This window comes from Narcine bancroftii, chromosome 6, assembly GCF_036971445.1.
Source record: "Narcine bancroftii isolate sNarBan1 chromosome 6, sNarBan1.hap1, whole genome shotgun sequence".
Taxonomy (NCBI): domain Eukaryota; kingdom Metazoa; phylum Chordata; class Chondrichthyes; order Torpediniformes; family Narcinidae; genus Narcine; species Narcine bancroftii.
In genome coordinates this window covers 91,098,684-91,123,247 of record NC_091474.1, presented here as the reverse complement: position 1 = coordinate 91,123,247, position 24,564 = coordinate 91,098,684, and the positions used below count along the sequence as shown (strand labels likewise).

The window sequence follows — 24,564 nt, the reverse complement described above, 5'->3', positions numbered from 1 at the left end:
GCTGCTGTTACGTGTCCTACCCAATCTCTCTTTAATTTCTTGTGCTCCAATTGAGTTAAATGTGTTTCTTGCACAAATGCTATATCAATTTTTTCTTTTTTCAGTAAATTTAGCAGTTTCTTCCTTTTAATTTGGTTATGTATTCCATTAATATTTAAAGTCATATAGTTCAACGTAGTCATATTATACTTGGTTTATCTTCCCTTTCCGTTTCTCGATCATTACCTTTCCTTCTTATCCATTTCTGTTTTCTTGTTTTGAACCCTTTATAAGACAACATTCCTAAAACATCAAACATTTTTCTTATTCTCCTATTTAAAACGTCTTTAGCCCCAATCCCCCCTTCCCCTCCTGAGTTGTCCTTTATCCCTTGTCGGACAACCACATCTCCCCTCTCCATTTGGATTTGCGAATTCACTCGCAAGCGTCAGCTGATTTTGCAGTGACCGTAACTCCTCCCCACCCAGCCCCCCCCAGAAAAGATTTCACTTTTTATATGTAGCAAAGGTCACTCTTTTAATTCCCTCCTTATTCCCTCTATTCCATTTCCTTCCCTTATTAATTCTTGTCTATACTATCTATATTTTCCTCTAAATACGGGTACATTCATGTATGAACATTATACATATACACACATATACCTCTTTACCCACATACATATAAATCGTGGTCATTTTTACTCTTATTACATGTCTTCATCTCTCTGTTTGTTTTGTAGTTGTTCTGCAAATTTCCTTGCTTCCTCTGGATCCGAGAATAGTTTTTTTCCATAAGATCGTTTTCGATGTATTGAACTCCTTCCTCTTCTTCAGGAGTTCAAAACTTGTGACTTTTTAGTTCGCAGTCTTTTGTACTCTCGTTACATGTCTTCATCTCTCAGTCTATTTTGTAATTGTTCTGCAAATTTTCGTGCTTCCTCTGGATCCGAGAATAGTCTGTTTTGCTGTCCTGGAATAAATATTTTCAATACCACTGGATGCTTTAGTATAAATTTATACCCTTTCTTCCATAAAATCGCCTTTGCTGTATTGAACTCCTTTCTCTTCTTCAGGAGTTCAAAACTTATATCTGGATAAATGAAGATTTTTTGCCCTTTGTACTCCAGTGGCTTGTTGCCCTCTCTTACTTTTTCCATTGTTTTCTCCAGTACCTTTTCTCTTGTAGTATATCTTAGGAATTTTACTAAAATAGATCTTGGCTTTTGTTGTGGTTGTGGTTTAAAGGCCAATGCTCTATGTGCCCTTTCTATTTCCATTTCTTGCTGTAGTTCTGGACATCCTAGGATCCTAGGGATCCAATCTTTTATAAACTCTCTCATATTCTTGCCTTCTTCATCTTCCTTAAGTCCCACTATCTTTATGTTATTTCTTCTGTTATAATTTTCCATTATATCTATTTTCTGAGCTAACAGTTCTTGTGTCTCTTTAACTTTCTTATTAGATTCCTCTAATTTCTTTTTTAAGTCCTCTACCTCCATTTCTACTGCTGCTTCTCGTTCTTCCACCTTGTCCATTTTTTTTCCCATTTCTGATAAGGTCATATCTATTTTATTCATTTTCTCTTCTGTATTGTTTATTCTTCTTCTTAAATCATTAAATTCTTGCGCTTGCCATTCTTTAAATGACTCCATGTATTCTTTAATAAGAGAAAGTATATCCTTTGTCTTGCCTTTCCCTTCTTCTTCTATTTCACTGTACTCTTCCTCTTCCTCTTCTTCTTCCTCTGGGTTGGCCATCTGTTGTTTCTTTGTTGTCCTTTTCTTCTCTTCTTTCTTGTTTTCGTTGTCTTCTATGTTCTCCTCTTGCTGCAGGTGTTCTGCAGCTGTCATTGCCGGCTGTGGAGATCGACTCCCCAGCTGGTCACCCCTCCCGTCGGTGTGTTTTTTTGCATGCGCGGTTGCGCACTTTTACTCGGCTCAGCGAGCCATTTTTGTAGTCCACTTTCTACCGACCTGAGGGAGCGGGTTTCTCTCTCCACCGCGGGCCTCTTCGAACAGGTAAGGCCTTCTCCTTCTTCTTCCGTTGTCTTCTCTTCCTCTCTTCTTACCGTTGGTTTTGATTTTTCTTTTTTCGTCGCCATCTTCTTTCCACCTTTATACTCACTTTACTTTAATTTTTATTTTTGTGCCTTTGTGTTTTCCTTTGTTTTTTCCGACTTTTCTGGAGAGGGCTGGAGTTCACTGTCCGGCCACTACTCCATCACGTGACTCCTCCCCACATATTAGTTTATTAAAGCTGTCTTTTGACAGTGAGGTGGGCTCCCAGCTCACTGTCAAAAGACAAAGGAGGAAAAACCCAACACCCAACCCCAAAGAACCAATTTTCCCTTGAAACCACTGTAACCGTGTCTGCCTGTCCCGCATTGGACTTGTCAGCCACAAACGAGCCTGCAGCTAACATGGACATTACCCCTCCATAAATCTTCATCCGTGAAGCCAAGCCAAAGAAAGAAAGCTGTCTTATACTCACACTGCTGGTGTGGTTATTGTCAGTACAATTTAATAAACTAATATGTACACAAAGAGGTCTTTTCTCTCTGCAAGACAAACCTGGAAGGCTAGACTGTAGCTCTGGACTGCTTGATAGACAAGGTCACCGGGATGACCCCTGGTGTCCTAGTGGTGTAATTACATATCACCACAGAGGGTGAACCACACACTACCTCTTCTTTTAGCACTTATTTATTTATTTGTTTAAACTGTAATTTATAGCAATATTTTCACCTGTGACGCTGCTGCAAAACAATGAATTTCATGACTTTAATGACAATAAACTCTGATTCTGATTCTTTTGTTGCTATTGTACATGTCACAAGAGCAAATTATATAAGAAAGAAAATCCCAAGCCATTAAGAATAATATCAGTGATAATAACAGAAGTAATACTTAAGCTAAATTGTACAAAGATCAAAAGGATTTAACCATAAAGCTTAATTGGGTAAGAGTTCATTAAAACTCTTGTCCCAGGGACACAATTATGGGTTTTAGACTGCAGGCACAATCAAGGAATTTTGCCGTAGCAAGGCCAGTCTGAAAAGGGATGTGCAGGAATTTTGAGTCAATTCCTCCACCACGGTTTATCCTGTAGGACCCCAACAACTTTTTGGAGGGAGTCTGCTGTGTAAATCGTACTGGAAAAATTCACTGATGGTCATCCATTCAACTGCACGTCTAACCCCTGGACTGTGGCACTCAGGCACTTGCAGTCTGAAAAGGTGCCCAGTGTGAACGACCACACAGGCAGCAATTATGTTAATTTTTTTCCACGATTTTCCCAACTTTGCAGTCTAGAAACTGTAAATGTTAAGCCACTGAACCACAGTTAATGTTTCACAAAGGCTAGGTTTTTCTCACCTCTTTGCCCGGCACAAAGCAGCCACTGCTGAACAGCAGAGAATGAGTCAGTTTGGAGAAGTTGGCAAAGCAGTTCCAAAACCTAGGAAAACAAATCGTGAGGTCAGGATGACAGTGATATCAAAATGATAGATAAAGGTGAAATGTGAAATCAATCCTTGGCAAGATCTGCAGAAAAAAAACTAGAAAGAGTTTAATGCAGTCATTTCTCTACCCACTCACATCCCACTTTAAATAATTCCTGTGCCATTGGTGCTCTGTGATTAAGTAAGGGATTGTTCAAGGTGGGATGTGAGTGGGAAGGAAAGGTTGAGAACCACTGCTCTAGACCCGATTATTACTGAAATATTTTGCTTGAGAAAAATTGTCATTGGCCCATTTCCTTTGAAGTTCTGAAACACTGCACATAATGAGTCAATGAGGTACAATTAAAATCAGTGGTTTTCAATCATTTTCTTTCCACCTACATCCCACCTTTAAGCAATCCCTTCCAACGTGAGGGTAAAAGAAAAAGGTTGAGGACCACTGGTTTAGTGTCTTTAAAATTGAGCAGCTAATGTTTCAAAGGTAGGGGAAAGGCAGGAAGATCTTATGGAAAAAGAATCCTTATGGAGTTCCTTATGGAGGAACTCAGCCGGTCTCGAGGCAACCACAGGAAGTATATTACCAATGTTTTGAGCCTGAGCCCTTCTTTGGGGTACAGTAAAACCCCTGTTATCCCGAATTTAAGCAACCAGCAGCCTCAACCAACCGGCAAAAAAATTGTTGAAAATAAATAGGGGAAAAAAATTACGACAGTTTAAAATTAGCGCACCTTGCCGTTAGTTCACCGATCCACGCAAAACTCAATCTCAAGCAACTGGAAATTTCACCAATCCTCATAGTGCTGCACACCAGGGGTTTTACTGTATAAGCAAAAAACAGGCAGGTGCCTCAATAAAGACTGAGGAGAGAAAGAGGGAAGAATGAGAGGGGGAGGTGACTAGACCAACGAAAGGGGTCAATTGGATATGATGAGGGAAGGTGAAAATCTGAGAAAGGAAATAGAGGGAAAAGGAACAGAACTAAAGGGAAAGAAGATGTGGGGCGGTGGGGGGGGGGGGGGGTGGCCTTAATGCCCTTTGGTTAATCCAAGACTTCTGCTGTGAAAGTGACACAGCAACACAGATCATGTACACATGGACGTTTACTCAGATGTACAAGAAATAAATAAAGGCAGGTGAAAGAAAGCGGGAAAGAAAAATAAAATGCTGGAACTTTTGAAGTAAAGGAACTAACAGTCGTTAGAACCATAGAACACTGCAGCACAAAAAAATGCCCTTCAGTCCATCAAGTCTGTGCCGGACTATTACTCTGTCTAGTCCCGCACCATATCTGTCCATAACCCTCCCATCCATGTACCTGTGTAAATTTAAAAATGAAGTCCGTATTTACCAATTCAGCTGGCAGCTCATTCCACACACCCACTATTGTCTGTGTGAAGATGCTCCCCATAACCTTTACACTGTTCCCCTTTCACCTTTAACCCAGGTCCTCTATTTTTTCTTTCACCTAACCTCAGGAGTAAAGGCCTACTCACATTTACTCTATCTTAACCCAATCTGAAGTAACCAAGATCACCATAAAAGTGGCACGGTTAGCGCCACACTGTCACAGCACCAGCGATCAGGGTTCAAATCCAGCGCTGTTCGTGAGGAGTTTGTACATTCTCCCCGGGGGGCTCCAATTATCCCCCACCCTTCAAAAGGGGGTTGTGGGTCAATTGGGTGTATTTGGGCAGCACGGACTCATGGGCCAGAAGGGCCTGCTACCGTGCAACATGTCTAACTTTAAAAAATTGAAAGGTCATGGATCTGAAATGTTAACCCAATTTGCTGAACATATACAGCATCTAACTTTGAGTAGTTCCGTATTTTCTGTTTTTATATCAGATATACTGCATGTACAATATTTTATTTTATCCTTCTAATCATACAATGTCTGAAAGAAACATAAATTAATGGTTAGATTTTGTTCCTTAGTAAAAGGGTTTGGATTCACCAACAATTCCTGGTCCTGGAAGAGTCCATTGTGTTTATTTCTTTCATGGGCACCATTTCGGGAAGATCTGTGACTCAGAGCAGGAGTGCAACTCGGGATTATCCGACCAATCTGTGCAGAATATTGGGTCATTCTCCTCTCTTCTGTCTGACAAAATCAAAGGAAATGATGCAGTTACCGTTCTTTCAGTGAGGAATACTTAGCTCTACACATTCAAATTAAAAAAATCCACGGCATTTAATGCAAGTGCACAAACATATTTGTCGAGATCAAAGTGTCTTTGCTGTCTTTTACCCTCACGTTTTAAGATTAAGATGCAACGCACATACATGCTGGAGAAACTCGCCAGGTCACGCAGCATCACCAGGAAGTAATGAGTAACCAATGTTTGGGGTGTGGTGATATGCTTCCTCCATTGTTGGCTACTGTATATATGGAGTTGGCCCACCCACTGATGACTCATACCCTATGACTCCTCCCCCATCGTCCTGGGCCATAAAGGTCAAGCCACCTCATCCTTCCCGCCATTCCTATACCTGGATCCAGGCCACCAAGGTTCTTCTGTTTATTAAAGCCTATCATTCCCTTAGCCTTAGTCCTGGTGGTTACTGGTAGAGCCCTACATGGGGCCTGGGCCCTTCATTGAGTATAAGGTTAAGATGCCTCCCTTTAACGTGTATCTAGCACACAACAGTCATCTTATGAGCTGTGAATCGGTCAAATTCTGGCCGGTATCTCAGGTGGACAAACTGGTGACTCTATATATGTAGGGTATACTGTGTGCCTGTACTGTATGTGTGCCATAGATACACTGTTACGATGGATTATATATGTACATTCAGATGACAATAAACTTGAACTTGACTTTATTACCTGCCTGCGTAAAATTATTATTCTAATGGAAACGTAATGCCAACGCTAAAATCGAGTTCCCTTCTGATCAAATACTTGACGCACATTTTGCAACTGTGTTAAAGTTGACCCGTGCTGTATCTCCTCAAGATAAAACAATAGCAGAACAATTGAGCTACACAAACGACCTTTATTGGGTAATCGCTCACGGGAGTGGGGAGCATGAAGGAGGAGTAGCTGCTCGTTTCTTACCCACTCAATTAATACAATTTCGTTCACTTTAAATAATGTTTTCAAGGTCGACGTCTGTCTCTATGTGCAGTGGCTTGGAGCATCTCCCACTCAAAAAAAGAGTCAGAATTTATTGTCATGAACAATTCATGAAATACGGTGTTCTGAATTTAGGGCAAACAAACATTCATATTGTGAACCATCCTACAACAATAATATATAAAAAATGTGCACGAAAAGTGAGGCAGTGTCTTTGGTTCATTGATTCTTTGGGAATCTGATGGCAGCGGGGAAGAAGCTGTCTTGTCTGAGTGCTCATCTTTAGGCTCCTGTACCTTTACCCCAATGGTAGCAGAGTGAAGCGGGCATGGCCTGGGTGGTGGTGAGGGGGGGGGTCTTTGAGGATAGAGGCTGCATTTTTTTAAGACACCACCTCATGTGGATGCCCTCGATGGAGCGGAGTCTGGTGCCAGTGATGTCACAGGCCGAGTTGACAACCCCCTGTAGTTTTCCTTGTCCCAAGATTTGGTGCCTCCTTACCAGGCAGTGATGCAACCAGCCAGTAGGCGCTGCATAGTACGCCTGTAGAAGTTTACAAGAGTCTTTGGCGACACAGCAAATCTCCTCAAACTCTTCACAAAGTATCGCCGCTGGCAAGCCTTCTTTGTGATTGCATCAACGTGGACAGGAGATCTCATTAGATCTTTTACAATATCTCTTTATACTCGACTAAGCAGGTGTAGTTATGTATCTTCGTAGCTGTGCATACAGTTTCAGTTATTCTATGTCTTGCAGTTTAAATAGCATGATGTCTCGCTAATTTCCTTCGTCTGTTAAGGCTAACAAACGTCAATTTATTTTTGACACCAGAAGCCCCCCAGCACCCTTACATTTTCCTGCCCTCCCCTTCAATATTAGAATCAAGCAACATTTCCAATCCAGGCAGAATATATCATTGTCCAGTTTGATATTGTAAGGATAGCCAAATAACATCGCAGGAACAGACAGGCTTTTAAGCCGGTTAAAGGAATTAGTGATCTTCTGATCTCCTGTTGAAATCAATGAACCAGATACAAGCAAGGTCAACAATAACATCGCTGAAATGGAAAAGCTTTCACATCGTTTAACTGAATCAAGCAAAGTCAACAAAGCATCACAGAGACTTGTAAAGTTTTCAGCCATTTAAATGAGTTGGCTATTGTACCATTGCCTAGTGGAATCAGTGATCCCGACACATCGCCACACGAGGTCAGTAAAGACAAAACCTGGAAGCACCAGGGAGCCCTCCACTGTGTCCCAAAACATGGTCTCTCTGGAATTAAAATGCGCGACTCCCCATTCCCCTGCCCCACCCCACCCCTAAGTTCATCCCAGCATGGAGGACCCAAGGACAAGATTGCAGTACCAGAGGAACATAAAAGGTAGTCGCATACTCTGTTTCAGAGAGACATGGTTTACCCTCGCTCTCCAGGCTCAGTCCTCCATACATCCCATGGTGGCATCCTCAGGTAAAGAAAGAGGTAGTGGACACAGCCCAGAACAGGAAAAACTTCTCCCCACCACTGTGTACATCTACAGGGAACCCTGCCATCGGAGGGCAGCAGCGATCATCAAGGGTCCGCACCACCCAGCACATGCTCTGTTCTCACTGCTGCCATCAGGAAAGAGGTGTCGGTGCCACAAGACTTGCCCCACCAGGTTCAGGAACAGCTGCTACCTCTCCACCATTAGACTCCTCAATGCCAAACTCAATCAAGGGCTCATGTAAGTGTGCTCTTACTGGGACTATCTGAGTGTACCCAAACCAGAAGCCATGGATGGACTAAGAGATCTGAAACATGCTGAAGACTAGATCTGTGGCATTCAGATCCAGCAATTCGAAGACATACAAGAAGACCAGGTATCAACACATATCTCTGACTGATGGAAGGAGGAATATAGAGTATGGTTGGGGAGGGCTGGTTTTTAATATGTTGGCTGCATTCCCATGGAAGTAGGAATTGTCCATGGAGACAGAGTCAATGGAGAGGAATTTACTTAAAAAAAATTTAAACATACAGCACTGTAACAGGCCAATTCAGCTCTACGAGTCCGTACCGCCCAATTTTACACTCCATTAACCTACACCTCGGTACGTTTTGAATGGTGGGAAGGAAACCAGAGCCTCCGGAGTAAACCCTCACTGACATGCAAACTCCTTGCAGACAGAGCGGGATTCTAACCCAGGTCTGGTCCCGATGGCTGGCGCTGCGCTGACCACTGCACCCTGTAGTTGGTCTGAGCCGAATCCACAACTCTCTGCAATTTCTTGCAGTCTTGCGGGTGAAAAGTGACATACTGCGGACTAGTACCTGGACAGAATAATGCGTATTGATTAGAGATTTCAAAGTGAATGGGTTGATGAAGGATGGAAAGAAGAGGAATGCTAACCTCAGTGGCCCAGGAGACTTGCTCCCTTCCTTTTGCTGTTTTCTATAGTACCTTCTGCAGTCTGTCTTGGAAAAATAAATGGAGGACCTGCTGCAATGAGATCAACTGCAGCTGCTGGATAAAGTTCTCGATGACGCCACGTCCAATGGAAATAAAAAGATGTTACTTAGAAGCAAAATGCCCAAATTGCCCATGTCTGCAGAGTTGGTGGAACTTGGGTGGAACGTTTGGTGGAGAGTTAGCCTGAAATTTGGTGGAGAGTTGACCTGAAGGTGGCGGGGCTCATGGTTTCCTTCCATGTTGCAGTCATTGTACGATGAACAGCCCTACACACTCATTCTTTAAGAAAATCCTTGATGTTACCTCTTTGACTATACTGACTGAGTTAAGAAAGGGCAGCAGGGTTAATGTTATGGTGAACGCAGCACTATTACAACACCAGCGACCGAGGTTCGTTCTCCCTGGTTCTCTACTGGGTGTTCTGATTTCCTCCCCACATACTGAGGATGTAGGTCAATTGGGGGTAATTGGATGGATGGGCTCATGGGCTGAAAGGGCCTGTATGTCTAAAAATTGATAGGGGCCCCACAACTTAAATCCATGGTGCACAGGATCTGGCAGCATAAATCATTATTTCTGGCCCAAGTACGTGACGACTGTGACTGGCAATTACTGGGAATAGGCCAGTGCCAACACAATCTGGGGCCTTGATTGAAATAAATTGTGTATTGCAATGTCCAATTCTCATTAACTGTGTGAACAACAAGAAGAAAATGCAGGGACAGTTGAAATGACCTCCGGTCCACATGGAACTTTTCCATATATATTTTTTTTAATTCTGCATTTGAAGTTCCATAAGACGTAGAACAAGAAAACGCAACCATTTCTGTAAACTCTATCGGTAAATAAAGGTGTTCTGACCTTCTTTGCTTCGCGCTGTTTGGGAGCAAGGAAGCAGGCTCTCGAGGTGAAATCTCTCAGTTCCTCTCGCCAGGCTTCAGACAGTGGTACTGAAATTTGAAAACAGTCTTCCTTCTTAAATTGACAAAGGACGTGAGGACATCTGAATAAATACTTCCCAGGATGTCTGAATATTAAAGCACTTCCAAAAAGTTGAAAATTAGCCATATAAAATGGTGAACTGAAACAATACTTCTATTATCAAGATAGGTTTTAAAAATGGTTTCTAAATATCTGATAACAGATTTTGAGATAACCATGAACTATTGCAACAAATATTCTTTGAAATGCAGATGTAAAGATGCCCGAGGATCAAAACCAATAATAAAAATGCTAAGAAATGAAGAAAAAGCATTTCCCTGTGTGTCCATGGGCAAGATAATTTAAATATACAGCAGTGATAATTTGCCAAAGAGGTTTGCAAGAATGTCACAAAATAACAGGCCCAGAGTCTAAAACGGTGATACTGTATTCTGCAACCAAAATTTTAAATTTAAATTAGACATACAGGCCCTTTCAGCCCATGAGCCCGTCCATCCAATTACCCCCAATTGACCTACAACCTCGGTATGTGGGGAGGAAATCAGAACACCCAGTAGAGAACCAGGGAGAACGAACAAAGTCCTTACAGACAGCGCAGGATTCGAACCTCAGTCGCTGGTGTTGTAATAGTGCTGCGTTCACCATAACATTAACCCTGCTGCCCTTTCTTAACTCAGTCAGTATAGTCAAAGAGGTAACATCAAGGATTTTCTTAAAGAATGAGTGGGTAGGGTTGTTCATCGTACAATGACTGCAACATGGAAGGAAACCATGAGCCCCGCCACCTTCAGGTCAACTCTCCACCAAATTTCAGGCCAACTCTCCACCAAACGTTCCACCCAAGTTCCACCAACTCTGCAGATATGGGCAATTTGAGCAAACAATGAGATGTTGCAGGTGAGACAGTACCCATGGGTAGAAGTGGTTCATCAATGTTTCAGGTTGAGACTAAGGTAAATGGAGGTGATAGTACATCTAACCTTCACAATTTTTACACCACTATTTCCAAGTACATCACACGATATTGTTTCAGGCTTATAATCCGTATGCTGTTAAACAGAGTACAAACCTTCAAGCCTCAGTGAATCGATTCTTAAATATCTCTATTAAATTTAAAAGTTGGCCTCTTAAAATTTCCAGATTTATAAGTTTCCTTGGGATGCAATGACAACCCATAGAACACTATCATAAAGAAACAGGCCCTTCAGCCCTTCTAGACTATTTTTCTGCCTAGTTCCACTGGCCTGCACATGGACCACATCTCTCCATACCCCCCCACCCCCGTCAATCGACACCAAAAAACAGTTTTACTAATACTCCAGATATTGTACATGTGGTGCGTTGTTAGCCAGAATCAGACACACACAAGGTAAAGACTGTACCACAGGCTTTAATCCACAAAGACTTCCACAGAGCCAGGCTGACTGTAGCTGCAGTAACTCTGAGTGAGACTTCAGGAGGCCGGTGCAGGCTTATTTCTCGGAGGGTGATTGACACCCAACCGGGTGGGGCTTGATCCATTCAGGTCGACTGATTGACAGCCGGCCAGGTGTTGACCTGTCCCCTTACACTCCTGCAGGTACAGAGGTTGTCCCCTGCAGTAGGCCAGTGGAGTACCACCACAGTACAGCACAGTTTCAGCATGATGTGTGGAACTGATTTTTAATGATTCAGGTAATTATGGTTTCTTTTTAATAATTTATTTGGAAGTATATGCAATGGGCATAGCCCAAATTGGGATGCATGTCCATGGCTTCCTGAAAGCAATAGTGGAAGTAGATATGGTGCTTAAGTGTAAAGGATATTGGTTTTCACTGGTCAGGGCCACAAGGGCCTGTTACCGTTGCTGTACATCTAAATTTAAAATTCAACTTTTACACAAGTATTTACGGTAATGGAAAATAAATATGTTCACTAAATGTTAACAAACCACGTTGCAATTTTATGGAGTTGGAGTTGGAGTCTTCACCTATAGAGAGAGGATGGAGCTTTTGGAGAAGGTACGGAAGAGGTTCAGGGTTCCCTTTATTGTCATGTATTAATACATTAAAAATGATTACCTGATGTAAAGCAAAGTGTTGTAACTAATATTGCCTGGCACCCCAGAATGTTGCCTGGATTGGAGTGTATTATCTGTAAGGAGAGGTTGGGCAAACCGGGATTGTTTTCTCTGGAACATTGAGGGGGCGCTCGGATAATAGTATCTAAAATTATGAGAGGCATTGCTCAAGTAGATGGTTATTTTCCCTGGGGTGGGGGGGGGAGTCAAAAGTATAGGTTCAAGGTGAGGGGGGAAATGTTGAAAGGGAGTTGCGAGGCAATTAATTTCTTTTTATACAGAGAGTGATAGGCGTCTGGAATCTGCTGGCAGATATGGCAGTCCGTTTGAAAGACATTTAGATGGTAAATCCAAGGGGAGGCTGAATAAACTGTTGGTTCAGGAGACTGATGGTACAGTTGCTGTTGACATGCTGGACCAAAGAAGCCTGTTTCTTTGCCATACTTTCCCATCCATTGATAAAACAGTAATGATACATACGATGGAGATGTGGGGCACACAAAACTCAAAACGGTCAACCAGTTTACCTATCTCGGCTGCACCATTTCATCAGATGCAAGGATCGACAATGAGATAGACAACAGACTCGCCAAGGCAAATAGCGCCTTTGGAAGACTACACAAAAGAGTCTGGAAAAACAACCAACTGAAAAACCTCACAAAGATAAGCATATACAGAGCCGTTGTCATACCCACACTCCTGTTCGGCTCCGAATCATGGGTCCTCTACCGGCACCACCTACGGCTCCTAGAACGCTTCCACCAGCATTGTCTCCGCTCCATCCTCAACATCCATTGGAGCGCTTACATCCCTAACGTCGAAGTACTCGAGATGGCAGAGGTCGACAGCATCGAGTCCACGCTGCTGAAGATCCAGCTGCGCTGGATGGGTCACGTCTCCAGAATGGAGGACCATCGCCTTCCCAAGATCGTGTTATATGGCGAGCTCTCCACTGGCCACCGTGACAGAGGCGCACCAAAGAAAAGGTACAAGGACTGCCTAAAGAAATCTCTTGGTGCCTGCCACATTGACCACCGCCAGTGGGCTGATATCGCCTCAAACCGTGCATCTTGGCGCCTCACAGTTTGGCGGGCAGCAACCTCCTTTGAAGAAGACCGCAGAGCCTACCTCACTGACAAAAGGCAAAGGAGGAAAAACCCAACACCCAACCCCAACCAACCAATTTTCCCATGCAACCGCTGCAATCGTGTCTGCCTGTCCCGCATCGGACTTGTCAGCCACAAACGAGCCTGCAGCTGACGTGGACTTTTTACCCCCTCCATAAATCTTCGTCCGCGAAGCCAAGCCAAAGAAGAATGATACATACCCACCGTGGGCTTTGTGATATTTCCATTGCTGAAGGAATTACATTGGAAAATACTGATCGGCAATCCAAGCCTTCCCAGAACTGTGGTCGGAAATTGGCTCTTTATGAATGGATGCGGTGATAGTGGAGTGTTGACATGCCAATCATCGTTTACTGTGCAAACAGGTGCCCCATTGAGTCCTACAGAAGGATAAGGTAGGAAAATAACATGTTTCAAACTTTACATTTTCGTTTTCTGCCGTGGGACTGAGATACAGCATTCAATTCCTTAAATGGTGATATTGTGAACATAAACTCTGTCATAAACATTTCAGATCAAATTTGTTCAATCCTAATGAAAATGAAATCAGGCCTGAAACGATGGTAATAAATCTTTACCTCCTGTGGACAATGCGAGTTCCCTCAGTATTTCTGTGTTTTTACAAGCAACTGACTAGGAAATTAAACACAATTGATAATGTATTTATTACTTCAGTTGAAATAATCAGTCAAGGCTCTCTCCAGTCCAGAGATGACAATATTTCAGGCAGTCATCACAAATAGAACCAAACCTGATCTTCTCTTACTCAATGCCTCACAGATACTGGGCAAATCAGGCTAATCAGTCCTGCTGAGAAACGCTGGCTCCCTGTGGAACCCAGCTAGGAAGGCGCGAGCTGGGTTCTCAGCTACATCCCAGCCACTGAGTGGGGCTGCAAACCTTCACCAGAAAGATAAGAGCAGATAAATGTCATGTTTGTTCCTTAAATTCTAATTGTTGTTCATTTACATTTACTACCACTCTTTTTGCTGCTATGGTAAAATCTTATCACTGAACTAACAACCTTCAATCAGATATTCAGCTTCGGTCATTTTGTACACCAACCCATTTCATTTGCAATCAAACAAACTACCATTTGGTAATCTCACATCTCTGCGGGCGATTGCTACAATCCGGGAAAGGACTCGCTTTGTAGAAAGGACCATTTATTTTCCATTACTGTATATACTTGTGTAAAAGTTGAATTTTAAATTTAGACGTACAGCAACGATAACAGTCCCTTGTTGCCCACCCACCCCAACTGTAACCTACCCACCCCTCCCAACCCCCCTTCTAAACTACCCCAGAAGAAAGAAAGAAGAGAATAAAAGAGGAGATCGAATAAAATAACAACCTTCAATTATTGCCAGAGTTTGGGGCAACACCATCAATGTGTGGGGAAAAAAACTACTACAAATTCAACCTCATATATTCCAGGTTTTAACTTACGTAATTATTATGTAAATTATACCTTTTCCAATGGAATACAAGACCTCATTTCCAAATACTCAAATCAGTCTCATTTTTCCAAGTAATTGCCAGACATTTTCTAGCCACAGCTGAAGCCAATCTCAAAAAAGCAATTTGAAACTTATCTAATTTTAATTCCAAACTCAATTTCTTATTATAACCCAGTAAAAAAAAACCATAGGATCAAGTGAAATTTTAAATTTGAATATAACTTCTGAAAGTTCCTTAATTCTATTCCAAAAGGGTTTCACCACCTCACATGACCAAGTAGAATGTAAATGGCACCTACATTCAAGAAAGATTTGAACAGGATGGGGTGGGAGGGATATGGATGAGATTCAGGTCAGTGGGTCTGATGAATCTGTGTCATGCTGTCAGTCTTTCACTGTGCTTAGTCTGCTCTACTGACATTGGACATGGATTATCTCTACCACTAAAGACATTCCCCTTGGCTATAACTGTGTACGCACCCATTATCATTCATTATTGTACTACTGAATTTCTACTAATAAAAGCCATGATTCCTGGTTAACTACACAGCCTTCGATTTCTTCATTGGGACTAGGCAGAAAATAGTTTGGCACAGCTAGATGGGCTGAAGAGACTGTTTTCTGTGCTGTGATGTTCTATGATAGGTACAAGTTATATCACTGAAAAAGATATTGAGGCATTCATGCAAACAAAATAAATGTGAAGAGGTCTGCAATACAGGGTGAAGATTGAAAATAGATTAATAGAATAAAGGACAGATGTACAAATTGAAAGTTAAAACGGAAAGTTTTCTGGAAGTGTGTGCAACAAGAAATAAATATTTTAAGTACATAGAGAAGAGGAAAATTCTGAAGTCATTTAGGACATAATTATTGCGACATAATTCTTCCTAGATAATACAGGAGATTAAGCATTTTCGTCACCCATGTCTGCCTGATGAAAGACAGCAAATAAATGTTCACTCGAAGGGCTTACCATTGATATGAATTACTCGCTGAGGATGAGGGTTATGCCTTGAAAAAAAGGAATGATGGCTCAACATTCCAAAACGCGTGCTGCTATTCGATTGCGGCCTCTCAGCGCCGACACTGAAACGCAGTAGTGAATTCAGCGGTCTCAAGCCTGATGCCTTCGTCACCTCTTGCTTGTTTTTGAATGGATCAAGGACTGGTTGACCTAATTTTTCCATTGTTTCTTTCACTGATGTCTTCTGAGTGCTTTCAAAGGATTTAAAGCCATTAATATTAAAGTTCTAAATTTAATCTTAATAAACAATTTTTAAAAATATCAGCAGAAGAGTCAAATCACGGGCTTATAACTTGTGTTTGAGGAAAGTAGAAATAATACGATGTCTTTAAAAAAATCAGCCTCTATCCTCAAGGAGCCTCACCACCCAAACCAGGCCCTCTTCAATCTGCTACCATCAGGAATGGGTACAGGAGCCTGAAGATGACAGATTCCTGAATATTCAATGAAACCAAAGACACTGCCTTACTTTTCGTGCACTATTGTTATTTTTTTTACAGCAATGTTGTAAGATGGTTATAATACGAATGTTTGCCCTATGATGCCGTGGCAAAACGTCGAATTTCGTGACTTGTTCACAACAATAAATTCTGATTCTGATACCTTCTTTCAGAAAACCACGTGATTTGACCCATCTAATTCCTGTTTACTACACACTCCGTGGCTTTGTCAATCTCTTTCTCTGACTCTTCCTGCAGTCTTAGGATCTTCGAATTACCCCAGTTTTTATTCCTGTGACTTTGCAGCTATTATTTATTTTTATTTACTTAGACATACAGCACGGTAACAGGCCATTTTGGTCCACAGGTCTGTGCCGCCCAATTTACACCCCATTAATCTACACCCCCGGTGCAGTTCGAACCGTGGGAGGAAACCGGAGCCCCCGAGGAAAATCCACACAGACACGGGGAGTTGGCGGGGGATTACAGATGGCGGGGTATTTGAACCCCGGTCCAGTCCTGATCACTGGTGCTGTAAAGGTGTTGCACTAACCACGACGCCAACCGTGCCGCCCCTTCGGATCTTAGCGAAAAACTTCTCCGCCTCTCTACTCCTTCGCTTTCTATTACAAATCTTTGCAAAACTTTGCTTAGTGACCGAACTTTCAGCCTCATCTTTTAATACTACCTTTCAATGGCTACGTCTGTGAGTTACAATAACTGTGAAAGCTATATACGTATTTGTGTAATGATCTTTAAATGGTAAAACATGACATGATTTTATGCAGAAATCATTTAAAATATTTTTTTATGCTGAAGTACATGGAAAGATGACTTTTATTAAAATACATGTGCTAACAATGTCAGCTTTTTCGCACTTAAGGAGATAATGGTCAGCCAATAAACTGCAAAATCAAAATAATATTTATACACTGCAAGATGCAATCCATGGCAAAGGTAGCGTGCTTTGCATCTTGGGTCATAGACCCCCAACCTGAGTCATACCCTTCCACCACTGCCCTCTGACTTTCATGGGCCTAATCCTGAATCAAAACCATCAATTCACCTGGGATCCCATTCACCTGCACCTTCTGGAGGGGAAGCCATTAACTGTGGGGATGTTTGAAAGATGTTTGTTCTCACGTGAACCAAAAAGCTTTTGTTTCCTACTAAGATGGTCAATCAAGACTAAATCCAAGTATTGGGGGGCGGGGGGTGGGGGGGAAATACTCATGTTGGGCAAGGAATGACATGCAAAATACTGTGTAGGTTTGCATATAAGATGACTCTTGTATAAGACGGCCCCCAGATTTTCCCCCAGGTTTTGAGCTATACTCCCTGTATAAGACTACCCCACGTCTGGCACTTACCGCAGACCAGTGGAGTGATACTGTCACAATATTTTAAAAGCAAATTACCCAGTAAAGGTTTAAATTGTATTGACATATTTTAAAATAAACCACCGTCAGCACCTTTAATAGACTGCTTAAAGCTGGTACAGAGCCGATGGCAGTCAGACTGGACGGATGAACCCCGTGGGGGAGCACTGAGACTTTGCTGTCAAGGTTTGGATTTTATACTTGGCATACAAGACAACCCCTGGTTTTGGGGTGACACCGGCATATTGTAGATGAGAAATGTTCATTTAGTGTCAGTTCAAGAACCACTGATTTGATCAGCATCGATGGACATCAAAGTTCAGAAGCCCACACTTAATTGACCATACTGATTAAATTCATCACACTTTAATGTGCTGCTTGAATTACTGATTTATTAATTTAAATTCCATTGAAATCACAGCAGAAATCAAAGAATCTGGAATTGCATCACCACTTACTCCGGCTCAGATTTGAATGCTGGAACTTCACTCATTGCTGTGGCCATTATGCAAATTCTTCAATTATAAAATGATGCACAAAGAAAGAACAACAGTAATAGATAAAGAAACAGTGTTTATTCCCTGATCAAACCAATTTAAACTCGGTCATTTTTTTTGGCAACAGTAGGCTTCTTCACATGTGCAAAATGAACTGACATTTGAAGAGCTCACAAAGCAATGAGTTTGAAAATAGAAAACAGACCAGTCCAGTATTGCTTCAGTTATTCCAATTTTATGAGAAGGGGAAAAGAGGGCAGTCATTTGGAACCTGGGGGGTGGGGGTGGGCAGAGGAAATTAAAGGCAACTATCATACTTGATGTATCTTGTGTTGCAATAACACAAACACATTAGCACAAGGTGCCACCAACGCTTTGAAGTACAGGTCAAACTGCTCTATGTTATTGCCTCAAGCACCTTTTGAAGCTGAAATTGTTCATTAATGGTTATGTTTTGACAGACATACAAGTCAGACATTACCAAAAAGCTGTTCAATTAAAGCAAACAAGAATAATGGAGAATTTAGAACTTACCGTATACATAAACTCATGTAATTGTCGAGGCCTTGTAATAATGGACACCCCTCCTCCTTTTTTTTGGCTGAGAAATCGAGTGTTTTTGTATGACCTGTGTAAAAGTCAAACCCCCCTCCCCCATTTTTGGCCCCGACTTCCTGCCCATCCGAGCTCCCGACGGCAGCCCTGGCTGCCTGCCTACTTGAGCTCCTGGCACCCCGACCCATGATTCTGGCCCCAGTCGCCTGCCCATCCAAGCTCCTGACCACAGATCCTGGCCCCGGCTATCTGTCCTTCCGAACTCCTGATGTCCTGACCACAGACTTACCACCTGGTTCCAGCCATTCGTGCTCCTGATGCCTTGAACGACAAAGGTCTGACCCTTGTAAAAGTCCACCCCTCCCACCTTTTTGGCCTGAAAATTAGTCCAAAAATTCATGAGTATACTGTATAGGCTAGATAGTATATAGAGATAGTGTGAATCTCATTCATCCAGATTTAGAAATGGCATACTCTTATAGGGAACCTTAAGATGACTTGAGAATATATCCATGCATTCCAGTATAACAAAGGAAATAGCATATTTATTTCCAAAGGGGTATTTTCCTCAAGGTTAAAATGGGAAGTAAAGCAATTTGGAGACCACTTACATCTCCTCAGCTAAAGATGACACGAATATAAAACAGAGACAAATGAAACCACAGGAGTGGAGTCCAGAGCACAAACCAAATTGCTGGAGGAACTCAGCAGGACCTGATAGAGCATCTCAACCTGAAATGCCAACAGTTTCTTCCCCCTCACAGGCTTTACTCGACCTGCTGAGTTTCTCCAGAGGGTTGTTTATTGTTCAGAATAACTCAATGTAACATGGATATTCAAAGCAGTTATTAAAATATTCCATGCATTTAAACAAAGGGAAGGTTGTCAGTGGTTGTTTTTTTATAAAGACAGTATTCCTTTAATGAGAAGCAGAGCCTTGGCGAGGCTATTGCTTGTTGACTTTTGTCATTGAAAGGAACACCTGTGAAGCCTTCTTCAAGGTATAACCGAAGAACAGGAAGACGTCTGAATAAAGACTGAAGACTGGGAGGGGGGAGGAGTCTAGAGCAACAAAAGATGTTAATTGGATATGATAAGATGAGAGGTGAGAATTGATTTTTGGCTCTGTGAAAAGAGACAGAGGGAAGAGGAGAGAGAGAGAGAGAGAGAGAGAGAGAGAGAGAGAGAGAGAGAGAGAGAGAGAGAGAGAGAGAAAGAGAGAGAGAGAGAGCGAGAGAGAGAGCACTGGGGAAAGAAAGACAGTAGGGGCAAGAAGAAGGGGTTGGCATAATGGTTAGCACAACGCCTTTACATAACCTGTGATGGGGACCGGACCTAGACTTGTGTTCAAATCCCACGTTGTCTGTAAGGAGTTTGTATATTCTCGCTGGATCCTCGTGGGTTTTCTCCAGGAACTCTGGTTTCTGCCCACTGTCCAAAACATATCAGGGTGTAAGTTAATTTGGACACATAGGGCCGAATTGGACTGTTACAGTGTTGTATGTCTAAATGTTTTTTTAATTAACGTAAACTGGTCAAGTCGATGTTAATAAACTGGATTTGATCAGAAAATAAAATCTAATCAGGTTAATTCTTTATTAATTTTCACAGCTATGAAACAGGCAAATAAAATACAGTAATTGGATTCATTTCCAGTAGAGTGTAATTCATAACACATGAATTAAATTAAACATAAATAGAACCTAGGTAAACCATGATCAGTTTGTTATGCATAATGTTGACCTTCAAACTTAAAAAAAAGTTATTAGAACTCTTGTAAAAAGGTAGCAAGGAGCATTGAGATAATTCAACCTGAAAAAAATATTACTAAGTTTCAGGCTTCAAACCAAAAGGTTGACTGTCCATTTCCCTCCATGGATACTGCCCAACCTTCTGACTTCCTCCAGCAATTCAGTTTTCCTCTGGATAATGTTTTGTCCTCGACATCACGTGTTTTTTTAAACTCTCAATCTAGTAGGGGCTTGCCAATTGGATGAAAAATTGGCTAGTTGGTAGGGGTCAATGGGTGATATTGGAGAGGTAATTTAATTTAATTTAGACATAGAGCACACTAACAGGCCATACCACCCAAATACCCCGATTGACCTTCAACCCCTGTATGTTTTGATGGGTGGGAGGAAACCAGAGGGCCTGGAGACACAGAGAGAACATACAAACTCCTGTCAGACAGCACCGGATTCGAACCCAGATTGCTGGCGCTTAATATTGTTGCGCTAACCGTGCCGTCCAATGTTGTTTTACAGATTGCTGGCTTGAGACCAGTGGTATGCCACAGGGATTGTCGTCAGATCTATTACTTGTCACAGTTGGTAAGTTTGCAGTCGAAACCATGATTGGTGGCATAGTGGACAATGACAAATGTTATCTAAGATTATAACAGGACCTAATTCAACTAGGAAACTCGGAAGAGGAATGGTAGATGGATTTTAACTTGGACATGTACAAGGTATCCCCTGTGCAGAACTTGCTCGGTAACTGGCAGAGCCCTGGAGAGTGTTGTACCGCATAGAAACCCAGGGCTACAAGCACACTGCTGCCTGAAAGTGGTGATCCAGATAGATGGTGGTGACAAAGATATTTGGCAGGCTTGCTTTCAGGGAATTGAGTGCAAGAATCAGAACGCTACATTACAATTGTACAAGATCTTGGTGACACCACGTTCGGAGAATTGTGTGGAGTTCTCACATAGCAATAGGAAGCTGGAAAGAGGGGTGTAAAAAAAAATTCACTGGTCGTGGAGAGCTTAAGTAAGGATAGACCCACTAGGCTGGGGCTTTGTACTGCAGAACATAGGAAGGTGACCTTACAGAGGAATATAGAATTATGAAGAGGTGAATGGTCAGTCTTTTTCCCAGGATAGATTCTTTTAGGGTGAGAGGGAAAAGATTTAAATGGTATTCGATGTAATTCAGTCCTACTTGAACAATCATAAACATCTAAATAATAATATGATTATCTACAAAATAATTATAATTGCTATATTCAGATTATGGAGGGATTTACTTGGCTATGCCCCACCGTCTTCTAACATGCAGATCCTCTAAATTATTTAGTCTTTCCAGTATTTTCTTCCTTATTCTTAGTGATAGAAAGAATAATCTACCAATAAAAAATATCTTTCACACAAATATAAAGTAAAATCATCATTTCATTTCTTTCTATATTTCCTCCATTCAATACAATATATATTAAATGTGGCGAAATGCTGTCATCGTAGGTAACAAAAGTATAACACTTTAAAATGTACTCCATTTGACACCGTCGCTTAATGCTATGTTGTACCATTTAATCAGAAGTTTTTTTTAGGCTGACCTTCTGAAAATTTATGAGCAAGATAGATAAAACCAGAGTGCTATAAATCTAGCACTGACTAGAAGTAACTCACCAGTTACAACCACAATTCCAATATTTTCCTCTAATTCTTAACTTTGGTGCACTTCAGCCACATTGATTCCAGTTTGTTTGTCTTGTGACTAAATCTAACTGTCGTTGCTAGGATATACTAATCTGAAAACTCCAAGTGCAATCAAATTATAGGCCATAAAGATTAAACACACTGACAGATGCTACTGGCTGTATAATTAAGATTTTTTTTCACTTGTTGAATTAAGTTTCTCATTGGAAAATACAACATTCCATTTTAAATTCCTGAATTCATTCACTGCTTCCTGTAGAATGCAAATCTTTTTTTTAACCATTAAAATGGAGAAAATCCTAGAATGATTTAACTTCAAACTTTGAAATCCACTGAAAACTCTTACCATGTGTGCAACAAAATATGAGAAACTATTATAAATTATTCGATGAACCTACCTTTCAATGTTCTTAAGGGTGGCACGGTTGGTGTAGTGGTTAGCCCAACGCCTTTACAGTGCTAGCAATCAGGACCGGACGTGGGTTCCAATCCCGCGCTGTCTGTAAGGAGTTTGTATGTTCTCCCCGTGTCTGCGTGGGTTTTCCCTGAGACGGGGTGTAGGTTAATGGGGTGTAAGTTGATCAGCATAGACTTGTAGAGCCGAAATAGCTTGTTACCATACTTTGTGTCTAAATTGAATGTTTATTCACAAATTACTGCCATTATTGAGTATGGTGACCTTGGTTCTGAAGAATGGTCACCATGGGTTGAATAGTTCCCAAAGAATCCTGAAGATGAGCTCCATTCCCACTATAAGTTGCTGGAGTTGGATGTAGCATCAGATATTGTGATGTCAATCTGTATATCCCACATTCATGGTACCAGAAACAGCAACAATGCAAATGTGGCAAATACATACCCTTACCCACCTGCCAATGGCTTGTAAAGTGGCACACCCTTCTCCTGTGACGCTAAGCCTCTGCGTGTATCTTATGATCTCAAATACCATCTCAAATGTTTGAGAACATTTCCATTTCCATTTTCAGTGGACCAGGAGTTAGTGGGAGTGTGGATTCATGCATTTCCATTTTTAGTGGACCAGGAGTTAGTGGGAGTGTGGATTCATGCATTTCCATTTTTAGTGGACCAGGAGTTAGTGGGAGTGTGGATTCATGCACATCCTTTACCTCTGTCACATCCTTATCCTTTCCCAAGATTCAGAAGTGTACCAGTTTCAGAACTTGATGTTAGGCATGTGATCGATCTAGCCTGCCTTAAGTAGTTGACTGTCTAGCGAGGGCCTCAGTGCTGGCCTGGGACAGGGTACTAATGTTGATTCACATGTACTTAAAGTAAATTTGGAGGATTAATCAGAGGTAACATTTGTGCTACCTTTCCACTACTTTGAGATGCTGCTGTCAGCTGTCCAGGTCTCAGATACAAATAGGACAGAGATCACTACTGCCCCAAAGATCATAAATTCCAGGCCATCTCTGAACTCTTGATACAAATGTCCTTACCCTCAGTAATTGCAAGACCGAGACGCACTGAATGAGATGTTTGCCTCCACTGAGAAGTGATACTGAGATGGAAATGTGGGCCACAGTTTCTAGAATCAAACCACATACCCTTATTGTTAGTGGGCAGTGTGGTGCATCTGTGTAGAGGAACCTTGTCTCTTGGAGCGTAAAACCCATATTTTTGTCTGCTTCAGTGAGCAAGTCTCTAAATGTGAAATTACATGTGTCCGCTAAATGGTACAGTTCAACTACTGAGGTATGGGTGAGCAGGAATATGGATTGAATAGTTTCCAGATAGATCTCCGCTCCCACCAACTGAATTTCCTGTCTCATTGTGCAGAATTTCTACAAAACCAGACTCTCCAAAAAAAATAAGATAGCAGCAGATTCCAACCCTGGGCTCTGGTGCTATAACAGGGTTGTTCTAACCCCTACCTTCACCATGCTGCCCCAAGAGAAGATCGGATAGATACATGGATGGGAGGGGTATGATGGACTCTGGTCAGGGTGCAGGTCAATGGAATAAATAGTTCAGCATGGATGAGATGGGCCGAGGTGTTCCATAGCTCCAAATGGTCATTTAGTGACCTAATTCTTGCTTCTGTATGTCTACACAAGTGGCTTGCAAGATTCTGGAAGGTAAAAATAACCACGTTTCAGCCAGAGGGCATCCTAACCACTGGTTAACAAACCAAATAATTTCATTTTGTGGAATACAAGTCACTTTGGGAACCATTCTTCCCTAGAACTATAATTTCATTTTGTGGAATACAAGTCACTTTGGGAACCATTCTTCCCTAGAACTATAATTTCATTTTGTGGAATACAAGTCACTTTGGGAACCATTCTTCCCTAGAACTAGAAGAGAAAAATACATGGATGAGAGGACCAATATCATGATTCCTTGACTGGCCGGGTTCTTCCACCTCGAGATACAGCACGGTAACAGGTCATTTTGGCCCATGAGGTCGTATCACCCATACCCCAATTAATCTACAATCCCTGTATATTCAAGAGTAGGACGAAACCTTGGCAGACATGGGGATAATGTAAAAAAAATCCTTATAGTACCAAATTCAATCCTGGGTCACTGGCACTGTAATAGCATTGTGCTACCCGCTATGCTAACTGGCCCATCCAATGTCGGCCTTAAAGGATTTGAATACAGGACTAAGGAATGAATGCTATAATATCTTTCTTTGGCTTGGCTTCGCGGA

General features: G+C 41.8%; 1 protein-coding gene across 1 annotated transcript in view; it reads right to left on the bottom strand.

Annotated features, from left to right (window-relative positions):
• Window positions 1–17,904, bottom strand: part of LOC138737559 (protein TBATA-like) — a 35,118-nt gene extending 17,214 nt beyond the window's left edge. Inside the window, 6 exon segments of the mRNA XM_069888227.1 lie at window positions 3,353–3,434; window positions 5,393–5,539; window positions 9,827–9,915; window positions 13,294–13,473; window positions 15,530–15,761; window positions 17,854–17,904. Coding sequence (XP_069744328.1) covers window positions 3,353–3,434; window positions 5,393–5,539; window positions 9,827–9,915; window positions 13,294–13,473; window positions 15,530–15,761; window positions 17,854–17,904 — 781 coding nt within the window.
• Between the last annotated feature and the right edge of the window lie 6,660 nt (window positions 17,905–24,564).